Source organism: Syngnathoides biaculeatus, chromosome 19 (genome assembly GCF_019802595.1).
Source record: "Syngnathoides biaculeatus isolate LvHL_M chromosome 19, ASM1980259v1, whole genome shotgun sequence".
Classification (NCBI taxonomy): Eukaryota; Metazoa; Chordata; class Actinopteri; order Syngnathiformes; family Syngnathidae; genus Syngnathoides; species Syngnathoides biaculeatus.
Genome location: NC_084658.1, coordinates 5,954,079 through 5,967,469, shown reverse-complemented (window position 1 = coordinate 5,967,469; position 13,391 = coordinate 5,954,079). Strand labels below are relative to the sequence as shown.

At 43.6% G+C, this 13,391-nt stretch overlaps 1 protein-coding gene across 1 annotated transcript; it reads right to left on the bottom strand.

Annotated features, from left to right (window-relative positions):
- Nucleotides 1-2,549: 2,549 nt before the first annotated feature.
- On the bottom strand, nucleotides 2,550-11,615 carry arxa (aristaless related homeobox a). The gene is made up of 5 exons (XM_061805257.1): nucleotides 11,310-11,615; nucleotides 9,685-10,252; nucleotides 8,647-8,692; nucleotides 5,495-5,820; nucleotides 2,550-5,090 (listed from the first exon to the last, which is right to left on the bottom strand). Exons 1-5 carry the CDS (start codon nucleotides 11,482-11,484, stop codon nucleotides 4,829-4,831), a joined length of 1,377 nt encoding a protein of 458 aa, XP_061661241.1. The 5' UTR covers nucleotides 11,485-11,615; the 3' UTR covers nucleotides 2,550-4,828.
- Nucleotides 11,616-13,391: the final 1,776 nt, after the last annotated feature.

Here is a 13,391-nt window from a genome sequence, read left to right as displayed (position 1 = left end):
AGACTTCGATGGTTTTTTTACATATTCAGAGGCGAGAGCGTGAGTATGTTAGGAGAAGGGTGCTGAGGATCGTGCTGCCAGGCAAAAGAGCGAGAGGAAGACCAAAGTAAAGGTTGATGGATGTTTTGAGGGAAGACATGAGGACAGTGGGTGTTAGAGAGGAGGATGCACGAGATAGGCTAAGATGGAAAAAGATGGCACGCTGTGGCGACTCCTGACGGGACAAACCGAAAGAAAGAAGAAGAAGAAGCTTTAAGATTTTAATTTGATTCATTCCATGACCACGCTTGACCCTCAAAACTGGTGTCTGAAATCATCTTTCCCCATTGAAATGAGTGGAATGTCTCAACCAAACCAACCAAGTGACTCTGTGGCGATAGCCGACAGTCACAACAACAAAAGTATGGCAGCACTGGCAGCATGGTCTACATCACTATTGAAGGGTTCTTGGTTCAAATCTGAGCCTGTGTGGAGTTTGCATAAAATCCCTGTGATTGCTGGGGTTAATTGAAGAATGTTTTTTGTCTACATGTGCCCTGCGACTGACTGCCAACCAACCTCGGGTGCAATATCACACTTCTCTCCCAAAGTCTGCTGAGAGAGGCTCTTGGTCACTCCCGACCAGGCATGTTTTTTTCAACTCCATCCATTTTCTTTTGCTTATCTGAGGTCGGGTCGCGGGGCAGTACCTTTAGTGGGGATACCCAGGCTTTTCTTTCCCCAGCCACTTCATCCAGCTCCTCGGGGGGGATCCTGAGGCATTCCCAGGCCAGTCAAGAGACATAGCCTCACCAGCATGTCCTAGGTCATCCCCAGGGACTCCTTCCAGTGGGACATGCCCGGAACACCTCACCAGACAGGCATCCGAATCGGATCCCCCAGCCATCTCATCTGGCTCCTCTCAATATGGAGGAGCAGCAGCTCTATCCTGAGCTCCTCCCAGATGACCAATCTTATCACCCTATCTACAAAGGAGAGTCCAGAGGGAACAAATTTCTGGCTGCTTGTAGCCGGGATCTTGTTCTTTCGGTCATGACCCACAGCTTGTGACCATAACTGAGGATAGGAACGCAAATCCACCGGTAAATTGAGACCTTGGCTTTTCATCTTGATGAAATCTAGATTATGTGAAAGATGGGTCATAGTTGCATTGAATGTATGGTACAGTACTTCAATTCAAATCTCAGTCAATGTAATAAGTATTTGTTATTAGGGTGATTTGGGTTGGGAGAAGTCCTCGGCCAGCCCTCCAGGTGCTTGCACCCCACATAGGTCACTGTTAATTGTTTTGAGTCCATTGAATAATACAAACCTGCCTCCTTTTGAGGTTTGAAAGTGAATTTCATGTGGGCGCTAATCCTGGGATTCTATATCCTGAATTAAATTATTCAACAAGCGTGAGCCTTCTGATGGCTCCTTCACTGCAACTCATTTCCTTTTTCTTGCTTTTTCCACCACAAAAGAATGGATTTAGTTTACTCCCAGCAGGCCATCTCAACATAGGTGCACACATAGCACCCCTAAGCCTTCCCCATAAATTAGAAACAAATAAACTGTTATTGTTCACAATACCGTAAGATGAAAGCTCTCTGCACAATCTCATCAAGCTCATTTCAAACAACAATAATAACAACAGTGTTTTGTATTTATATATATATATATATATGGGGGGGAGGGGTTGCAGCAGCTGCGTCCTCTGCCTGTGTAAATATGTGAAGACAAAATGAGTAATTTGTCCAATATAACTCTTTCCCCGCCTTGTCAGCTATCTTCTGATTCTCGCTTGTTTGGACTAAATTGAGTGATTAACAGGTGTCGGACCTGTAAAACAAGTCCGCTGAAGGGAAGAAGGAGTGTTTTTTCCCACTGCGGCATTCAATCAAAAGGAGGACTAAATTAATCCTTAGGGTAATTTCACGCGATTTACACGGGCACCAAAGATGGGTCAAACGGAGGAGAATGCGCATTGATTGCTGTAATAGTCCCCACATCAAGTGAGATCCTCTTGGGAGGAGGGAGAATTGGGGGGGGGGGGATTAACCATGCGAGGTGTATGTGTGTGTGAAAGCCGATTGATGAAGTGGTTTGTTACTTCATTAATGACAAAGAGGACTCACTTCCAGCGACACGGCATTACAGATGTTAAGACCAATTTGGTGGTGCTAAGCCTTTTTTTTTTTCCAAGGAAGTTTTGTCGCCACCCGCCCAGCTAAAGTGGTGGATCTAATTGAAAACCCCTCGCCTTTGTGCCGCTTTTCAAACGTTGGGGATTAAGCTCATGAATATATGGCCTCTATTTTGTCAACTCGTTTCAAGAGGAGAGACACGACTGAAATATGTCACTCCCCCTCCCATCCCCCATCATGTTGTAGAAATAAATTTTTAAAAAAATCTATCCCCAATTTAAAAACAATCCCGACAGAGCTCTCTGAAAATGTTTAATCAAAAAGCATACTCTCCTCATAACACTTTTTTTTTATTAATAGTTCTATATTTCACATCATCTCACTTGTGAATGCCAAACAAACTCATTTCACAAAGGTAATTTATTCAGATTAGACTTCTCATTTCTTAGGGGTGATGTTTGAACATAAATAGTGAACTAAAAACTCTAATAATTCATAAAACACAAATGGAGTTCTACACAGGGCAACATTCATCACACACTACACCGAGTGCAAATTATCAAAACACATGTCCTCCTGAAATAGACACAAGCGTCTGTTTTTAAAATGGATCATTAGGGTTGTTGTACAGTATTTTGTCGTCCCTCTTTACACAATATTTACAGCTTTCCGTCACACAGTCAGAGACGTCCCAGCTGGGCTCGCGTGTCCTGAGGTCCGATTGGGCGGCGTATGTGACCTGAGGACAGGTGAGCAGCCGGGAGAAGGAGGACTGCTCAAGTCAGATCTGTGGACTGTTTTCCTTTGGTTTTGGTTGGGTGGCTGGAGAGCGGGTGGGGGCGGGTCGCCAGGGAGGTGGGGCTGGCCCAACCCTCATCGATGCATTCGTTCATGTAATTACAGTAGCACAGCAACCCTTTGTGTGTGTTAAACTTTGTAATGTCATTTGAAATTCATGCTTCATGTTTGTTACATCTCATCTACTACAGGTATATTTTTTACATCATTTGCAATTTTTCACCAGGGCCTGTGCAGTACTTTTTTTTGGAAGAGTCATATATGTTAAAACGTATGACCTGACTCTAGAATATTATTAAAATTATCTGTTGAAAAACTTAACGTTCTGGGCCCATTTTATGCCTGTAAGTTAATTTTAATTACTATTTTACAAATGAACAAGCCATGGAAGCCTTGCAAAACACTCACGTCTCCATTCTCACTGGGTCATCATGGAATTTGATCACCTCTTATATTTGTAATCGGTTATACATTCCCACAAATACACCATCACGGCGGTATCATTTTGTGTTTGGCAATACTCTTGGCTTGCACAGTAAGGTTGTACACTCACGGCTGACCGAGGTGGACTCTGAGGTGGTCAGGGGAGCTCGATACACCCGTCCCTGACTGGATGTTTTTTTAACCTTGTTTCCAAGTTTTGTGAGCTGGGCGTTTCTTTTCCGCATAACTGCTGGGGGACATGATCTGGCAAGGGGAATGATGCTATATTCAAATTTGCCAGCAGTTTGGAAACTGCAAACTGTCCCTTTAACTCAATAGTGGGGAACCTTAAGTCCTCTGTGGGCCATGCTAAATTGATGAAAATCTGCGTTGGCACTTAGCGAACGAATTGTTTGAAAAAGTGCATGCCAGGCTCAATCATGTATATGGCCCACGGCGCCGAGGTTCCTCTCCCCTGGTTGAAGTAAAGTCTTGACCAGAACAATACGGTATCTCCACAATCTAAATCCAGCACAAGAGCTGTTTATAAATAGGCTTTGTTAAGAAAATTCTTAATTTTTATTGATACTGTCAGGAATGCATGTAATGTGTTTATTATTGAAGTTGTAATTTCCCTGGTGTCGAAGTATAGTGTAATGTTACAGTGGTGTTGTGTTAAACCAATATGTATGACCAGACAGTACAAAATTATAAAGATTATCGAGTGAATAATTTTATGCATCTATTTTCCTTTTAATAAGTATTTTACGGGCATAATGGAGGAGCGTCTGCCTCACAGTTCTGGGAACTGGCGTTCAAATCCCGGACCCACCTCTGTGGAGTGTGCATGTTCTCCCCGTGCCTGCGTGGGTTTTGACTGGGCACTCCGATTTCCTCCCACATCCCAAAAACGTACATTAACTGGAGGCCCTAAATTTCCCGTAGTTATGACTGTGAATGCAAACGGTTGCTTGTTTCTAAAAGCCCTGCGATTATATGGCAACCAGTTCAGTACCTACGGCACTCCTGTGACCCTTGTGAGGATAAGCGGCCCATAAAATGGATGGATGGCTAGTATTTTACAAATGCAACAATGTGCATGGGCTTGGAAAACTACCGCAAATGTCAGGTCTCCATTTTCACCGTGTACCTGATTGGTAGCCGAACTATTAGTAGGGTATTTTTTACAAACAATATTAAATTATCACATTTGTGACACTGTACATCTTTGTAAGGATTATTTTTTTCTGATACACTTGTGGTTTTGGATCTCATTAGATTGTTGTGGCCAGAGTGTGAAAATGTGTCACCCATGCTCAGTCTCATCTGTTTTTAGTCAGTGTTTGTATGATTTTGGTCGTGCTACTTTGTTGGGAGGTAAAAGGGCTCCAACGTTTCATGTGGCTTTTCTCTTTTATGGGAGGATCGTTGTAGGCAGGTATGGTAGAACGGGAGTGTGGGGGCGTGGGGCCTTGAATTGTTCAGCACACCTCCTTCCCGGTCGCGCCGGGGGGCAGGATGTTGATCTGGGTGAGCTGGGCTGAATGTTCCTTGGCCTTGAGGCGCAGGGCGGCGATACTTGAGGCCCGGCGGTCCGCTGCAGCTGAGGATGAGGGGCTGGAAGAAGAGGTCGGGTCCGCCAGGATGGGGCCCGCGTGGGAGCCGTCAACAGGGGGGGCGGGCTGGCGCAGGAGCGCCGCAGCGGTGGAAGCACTGGTCAGAGGAGCCATACTGGAGAAGAGCCTGCATTTGCGGAGAAAATTGCTTTGAATTCATCTCCATAGCAAGCTGAAGCTCCTTTGCCATCATAACATGAAAGTGCGACAGCAGAGTTTCCTGTTAATTAATGCTTTCGGTGTCCCTCGTGGCAAATGAGGAGCTAATTGTGACATGTGGTGTTTGCAGCGTCAGCCCTCTTCACAGCTTGTTTTGCGAGATCACACATTTGGTTAATTTATTAAGACATTTGGCAGTGATTACACGCCACACTGCGAACAGTTAGCACTGAAACGCATTTCTAATCAGACGCCCCGAGATAAATAGCAAATGTGTGGAGGCGTCAGTCATTAGTCGGAGTGCTATTGGCAAAGACTGCTGTTTAAGGGGTGACCTGCCTGGAAAGTAGAAATGGAACAGGTGAAGCTTACCTGCCAAAAGTGGGTCCGATGAAAGCCGGGTGGCGAAACATGGCGGCTGTGCCCAGAAAAGTGCCCAAGCCGAGTGGGGTGGCGAGTGGTGGCGCGGAGCCATTGTGGTGCGGCGGGGCCAAGCCGGGGAAGGCGGCGGCAGCGGCGGCTGTCCATGCCGACTCGAGGGCGGGGTGCGGGTGGGGCGGGAAGGGTCCTCCCTCCAGGTAGTGGCTGAGAGGGTGGCCTGCCGCCAGAGGGCCGGGGAAGGGCAGGCCTGCCGCGTGGCCCTGCACACCCGCCTTTTCGCGCTTCCTCCACTTGGCCCTTCGGTTCTGAAACCACACCTGGACGCACACGGCAAATAATTTAACAGACATGATTTTATATCCTCTATTAAATAAGATACAACAGAAGCAAACTTTTTTTTTCAATGCCTGATTCTGTGTCCCAAAAAAGTGCAACAAAAGCTTTATCCCTAATAAGAATATAACCAGTTTTATTTTAGATACTTGTAAGTGAAATATTTAGGGTTTTTTAATGTAAATACTTGTCTTAAGGTTTATTTAAACGTCTTTATTTTGTTTCTGCCGTTGTGGAAATGAAATTAGAATGTCAGAAACAGCTATGATTGAATTCCTTGCTTTCAAAGGAGAAACAGGTTCTGAAAATGCTGCAAAATGTGGATTATGGTGATGTCCTCAACGGTAACGCTATGATTGCAGATGTTCGATTCCCAGGATCCTGAAGATGCACTGACTCGTTCCAGATTTTGCTCCAAGCAAGCAAGCTCTTGTCCATCATCTTTGATCCCGGACCCCCACTTTTTTGCAGTACCGTAACCTATTGCATCTTCCACATTCACCCTTTGCAAACTTTAGAAAATGTTTAGTGGTGGTTCCCCTTCCAAAGCAAGGATTTCAATCCCAGTTCTGTGGTTCTGACGGGCCTCCAACAGTGACTTAGTTTCAAAATGGCTGACAGGAAGAGGACAGACTTGAACCAAATATTTTTAGTCAGCATTCAAACAAGTGTTTAAACTACAAACTCTCAAATAATAAAAAGATCCATTATGAGTACTTAAAATGTAAATGGGCTCATTACTTTTGAACTACCCCTCATTTAATAAACACCTCTCAATACGAAGGTAAATAGTACACCACTTTCCTTAAATGAATACTTTTTACAGTGCCAATTAAAACAGATGATCTTCTTGTAAACGTGCTATTTTTTTCAACATATTTTACATTGAATGTCATTAAAAGAAGCAGGTATTCCAGGTACATTTTTTCATACATCACAGCAGTATTTAATTGCCGCTTATATTTTACGCAGTTGTCCTTTTCAGGTTTTAGGACTAGCATTACGGTAATTACGTGCAAGGTAAACTGTGCCAACTAACAAGACCCCTTAAATCTACTTTCTGTCTAATTAATCCGTGATTTTTGTTGCCGGCCTGGGGTGGGGTTGGGGGCGTCAGAGGTAATTAAAAGCTCTGTTTGACTAAAGGCCCCACCAAAATTGCCGCTGAACCGGCTCCAATGGCAATTAATACGCTTTAAATGAAATTCTTGAAAGCGATGTAGAGCAAGTGGGAGTATTTAACTTTCCCACGCACCCACTCTCGCTGCTGGCCAGTTTGCACTGCTGACGCACTAAGAGCAAAAAAAAAAAAAAAATGTCAACAGGCGCAAAGTGATTGAGCGACGGGGACAGTCTGCGCACAATTCCCAGAGGGCTGTTTAGCATTACACAGCCACTGGGGAATTTATGAGTTTTTATCACCTCCCGATGGCGCCCGCTAAGTGATTTGTTCACCTACAGGCCCCTAAAGAGACATCTGTTGGATCACCGTCGGCCATTGACCCCCCCATCCGTGTTTGAACTGTCTCTGTGGCGTCGGACGTGCACGCCACGCTTTTTTTTTTTTGCACAAGCGACTGAGGAGGAGCTGCAAGCAAACACCTTTAATGGCCTCTCACTCGCTCCCAAGTGCAAAGCATGGGATCAATGCAAGTCTGCAATCACGGGATAGGAAATCAAATAGCATTAAACCGCAAGATCCCCCCCCCCCCCCCGCCCACCACCCTTTTCCCTTCTGATGGGAATCCAAATAGCGGCTTGTCCCGACAATATGTTTGCTCGTGCGCTAAGTGAGCGTTTTATCAATCGCTTAATTGCCGCTAAAAAGCCATCGCGCGAGAGATAAAGCACCAATAACCGGAAGGGACCCTTGTCGCAAACACGCACCCCCTCCCCCAACCTCCCATTAAACTCGGTTTACAGTCATAAATGACTGCCTCTAATTGCACCCCCCCCCCCCCCATAATGATGCATGCGCTAAAGGAAAATACTTGATTTGATCATGTCCGGTACATCGATTGCACATGATTAAAATGTGGCAAACGGACGTAACATTCCCATCTTCCAGAAAGTATTATGTTCATTTAACACATTTTAATTATGTTCTAACTACAATTTAAACGGAAGTACAACCTTTTATCGGTGTATAGCAATATCAGTGGGTTTCAACTTGTCAAAAAAAGATAACTTCTGTTCTGAATAGACATCCAATTTTCAATATATTTCTATTTGACCAAAAAAAACACAGCTGCCATTTCTGACCACTTACACACACAATAATAGTGACGCAAGAGCTGTCTAATAAAATGCATTCAAAAGGGAGATGACGCTCATTGTCGAGTGACAAAATCGGCGTCATCAAATAAAAATCGTAATATGTTGCGAATACATCATACTGAGACAGATTTCTACCACTCGATCTGCTTTGGGAACAGATTTATTTATGATACAATGTGCAATTATCTGGGTCAAGACACACTATTAAATAACCTCATCTATTCGGATCTAGTTTGATTGTGCAGGTGCTCACCATGAAATATGTAACTGTGGGTTGATTTATTTCGTGCGTTTTTAATATCGCAGTACTATTTCAATCGATATTCTTGATATCATAATGTGTTTCGCAAAAGCAAATGCTGGATGTCTATTTGTGCATTAAAAACAGAAAGTAAACGTTGTTGGTTTACAGATAGAAATGACCCACGCCCCACCCCAAATTGATGTGAGTCTTGACTCGAATGACTAAATGGGGGGGGGGGGGGGGGCAGTTGCTATAGAGGACATCAAACATTGGCGATAAAGACCCCTACTTGCACTCGGGCTTCGGTCAGATCCAAACGCATGGCGAGCTCTTCCCTGAAAATGAAAGAAGAAAAACAGAAAAAGAAAAATTATCGTTTTGAACTGTGTTTTGTCCTCTCCTGTTGTGTCTTGTCAACAATACACGTCGGGGGAAAAATAGCCTCCATTCGTTTTCATTTTTCTTCTTCTCATCCCACTTGCTAGAAGTAAAAGACATCAATGCACATGTTCTATTTTCCCTGTCTGCAATAGGTGGAAATGGGCCTGGTGATTGTTAGATTATTATTTTTTCTCTCTCTCTCTCTCCATCCATCCCCAGCCCTGTCACTGTAACAACATAATGGCTGGAATAATGACATCCAAACGCACAAAAGCAATTGAAGCTCCCTTCAGATGTCGCGCAAATTAGACCCACAAAGTACACTGGGAAAATATGAATCCTGTAATCCCAATTTAAATGTCGCAAATATATATATATATATATATATATATATATATATATAAAATTCCAAAATTCAAACGATAAGAGACTATGAAATCTAAAAATCAAATACAAGTTAAATGTATGTATAATACATATTTTAGGATATATGAACTTGTGCCTACATTAAATTCCTTTGGCAGCAATCAGGTGCATTGGTTTGCAAATTATTCAAATGTGCTTAAACTGACGTCTTCTCCAAAATAACGGAAGGCATTTGTGCAACCGATGCACCTTTTCAAACGAGGTATGAAGAACTTCCTTGTACGAGCTCACTTAAAGGCAGCGCACAAGCTATGCAGTATTTTTGCATTGATGCACATAATGGTAAGAACATTACTTGCAGCTACATATTTTATATTAATCATCTTAACTGCGACTATATATTATTACAGAGCAAAATAGCACGGTTATATTATAGAATAAAAAATGACCATTATTTAAAATGAAACATTTCAGGACAAATTTCTGAAGGTTCAATGAGTTCGCCTATTTTTGGGTGGAATATGTGTAAAGTCAAGACTTGCATTAAATGAGAATATAGTCACAGTAAGATGGACGCTACCTGGTGAAGACGTCGGGGTAGTGCGTCTTTTGGAAAGCCCTCTCCAGCTCCTCCAGCTGGTAACTGGTGAAGGTAGTCCGGTATCGTCTCTGCTTGCGCTTCATCATCCCCTCCTCCGAGTCACTGCCCGCCGACAGACACACGCTGTCCTCCCCGTCCCTCACGTCCCCATCCCCGGTGTTCAAGCTCTCCCTCTCCTCGTCTTTGGGAGACGGACTAGCAGCCGCGTCGTCCTCCGTCTTCACCGCGTCCTCGTCGAACTTCAACGCGCCGAGTTCCACCGGGGCCGCCGCCGCAGGGCCACCGTCCTCTGAGCCCTCCCCGGGGCTGCGGTCGCTCTCGGGCCGACTCAGGGCCGCGTTCTCCCGGTACGACTTGCTGCGGCTGATGCTCACCTGCGGCGCCTGGATGATCTTGAGGCTCTCGGCGGCCCCTTCCAGGAGGAGCCGCTCGCGTTCGTGCAGGTTGTCTGCCTGCTCCTGGAGGTATTTGCCACCGGAGCCGTACAGGCGGCGGAGCTTCGGGGGCAGGTGCAGGTCCGCGCGCAGAGAAAGCTCTTTGGTCGACCCTGGTCAGAAAAGCGCATTACATTCCGAAAACCGAATCTATAGCACGAAGCTCCCACATAAAGAAAACACCCGAAAGTATTGATCTGATAAATTGCAGTGTTAAAATGTACTACAATTAAGTGTTAGTTTCCCGCCTGCCTGTGCTTGTCACAGCGCCCTTGAGCAAGGCACCACCCCGACGCCCGCATACTGTTTGCGCACCCCGTTCGTGGTCCCGTTATTTTATTTTATTTTATTATTAGTTTCATTTATTATTATTTTAATTATTTTTTATTTTTGCGCGTGTGTAATTGGGTTCTATGAGTGGTACGAAACACCAAATTTAAAGGACTGTAAATTTAATTGAGTATAATAGATTAAAAAAAATCTAAATGACAAAAGTTTATCATGGAACGTTCACTACTGTCATCTCACAGCGCGATAATGAAATTTAGCTTATAATATAATTTATTTGCCAACTTTATCCAGCCTAATTTTGCAAAGCACCAATACTTTTAGCTACAATTTTTGCTTCATATTCATGTATATATATATATGTATATAGCTAATTTATGATTAGATCAAAATACTAACAGGTTAAAAAGATGTTAATGTTTTTATGGTCCAATTATTCAATTTTGCTACAATCTTAAATAAAACAACATCACTGCAGCTCACTAAAGACACAATAAGACTTTTTTTAAACATCAAGGTAACTCATTTATGATTTTGTGCTTGTTAAATTAAACGCTATTGTGGAAAAATTGCTTCATTTCTGTTGTTATTTTTTGATCAAATAAATACATTGCTGCTCAGTAAAGACTTGGCCACCTTTAAGGAGGTGAACAAGTATAGGCTGTATATATTTGAACCGTCTTTACCTCGAACAAACGCGAGAATTTTTTTCCCCCTCTAAAAGATGATTTACACGAACAGTGTAGCTGTTGGACATTATTTTCAAATTATGATGTCTCAGTCAGCGTAAGTCATAACGTCTCAAAAACAAAAGTTGCCACCTTATACTGTATATATGTATAATATAATATATGTCCTTGGAGACAAGTTGCGCCGACTCACCCTCGGGCGCCTTGTCAAGCTCGCCCCTGCTGGGCAGGGCGCTCGTGAGCCGGAGCCTGCACGGGCTCCGGCGGCCCAGAATGCTGTCGATGCAGTAGGAGGAGAGCAGGGTGGGGGACTTGCTGCCCTTCCTTTCGGCCCGCTCGCGGACGTCCTCGTCGAAGTGGCCGCTCATGTCGACTCTTCTCCGGCCACTTGCTGCGTCGTCTGCCGTGGACAAGACGGGGGCTCGCCTCGCACCTCGCTGCTCTCCTCCTCACACACACACACACACACACACACACACACACACACACACACACACACACACACACACACACACAACACACACACACACACACCACACACACACACACACACACACACACACTCTCCGTCACACACGCACGCGCACGCTGACACTCTCACGAACGCGCACGTGCTGACTCGGCGGAGGCGCCTCCTGATTGGTCGGCAGACTTAGTGCGCGTGTGTCGAGGGAGACTCTGACGAGCCGCTTTATATATTTTACATTAAGGTTAATTTGAGGGGAGGGCGACAAACCCAGACATGGACTCCTTTGCACCACACGGATTGAATCTTTCCTTCTATTTCCAATTTTGTTTGTTATTGTTCTGTATAATTCAGTGAATAATGTTTTGACCACTTTGATGAACGGAGACCCACTAAAAAAAAAAAAAAAAGGAAAACTTCAACATCGCAGTAGAAACTCCTCGAGCACATGTTCTCATTTCGAAATAAAAAAGCTTTTAATTGAGTATTGCACTGTGAAAAAAAAAAGTAAATTAGGTTTTTGGGAAATTGTGGACTGAAACATTCTTGGCAACACATTTCGATAAAATTGGGTGATGAATTTCGAACCCCCCCACCCCACACCAACTCAACCGTGAGTTGTACTAATTTATAATTTTATGTGAAAATAACTCTTGCTCCTTACTTTTTTTGTCTGCATCACCAACTGAAAAAAAACAAAGATTTTCATACTCAACTGCAGAACGAATACAACTGCTCTTAAATAATCAGCAACTATAATAATAATAATGGATGTACACTTTTGAAAATAATAGATATTTTTAAAGTATTTTATTAATCTTGTAATTTGATTTGCTAGTATTTATTTATAGTTTTAGTTAATGGTGATATGATTTTTTTTTAATAGAAGGTGCTGATCTGGATCGAGGACCTCTCTTGATTGTGGGCCCAACAAGTTAGACAATTGCACAACTGCCTGCCCAAAATATCAATTTAACATGACCATTAATAAAAAGAAATGTAATGAAAGGTTTTCACATAAAAAAGCAGAGTATATAGCACGACTTTAAAAAGTGTTTTTGTATAAATGTAAATAACTTCAAATGTGAATCATATATTTCTAATTTCCCAGTTTTTTCTTTTTTTTTTTGCTGTATTCTTTCATACTCGAGACCCGGATAAAGATGCAATTGGACGTAATTATTGCGTGACGTTTTTTATTTTTTTTCATTATCATTATTGGAATCATACAGTTTAGGTCAGTTGTGCAAAAGGTCGTGCGTGCAGCCTGGCTGTCACTCTGCATGGTCTCTGCTGGAGAAGATGGAGGGGTGGTGGTGGGAGGGCGGAATTATTATAAAGTAAAGGTGATGAGCTGCCGCAAGGGAAGTCGGGATTGCACGCGGGGACTTCACCATGGTCGGGGGATGGGGGGGGAGGGGGGGGGGAGACTTTGGATGGAGAATGTAATTTTAAATGAAAGTCTATTTAGCCCGCTGTGAATGGCGTGTGACCCCGATCCTCGCTTCAGAGCCCATCACTGTTAAAAGGATCATTTTCAGAATTCAATCCCAAAACTTGAGCAAGCTGCAATTTACGATGCCCCCTTTTCTTTCTCTCTTCTTCCCCTTCGATCTGTCTATAGCTCCGCATCTGAAGAAAGAAGGGACAATGTCCAGAAAATTGCTCATAATTCCCAATCTTCCCTTCATGTCAGGTCATATTTTTATCTTTTGTGTGTGTGTGTGTATGTATGATTGCTCAGATTAGTTAAGGTTCGGACTCTGATACAACGTGGCATTTAAACAAACAACCCCGTTCTGCGGCCTC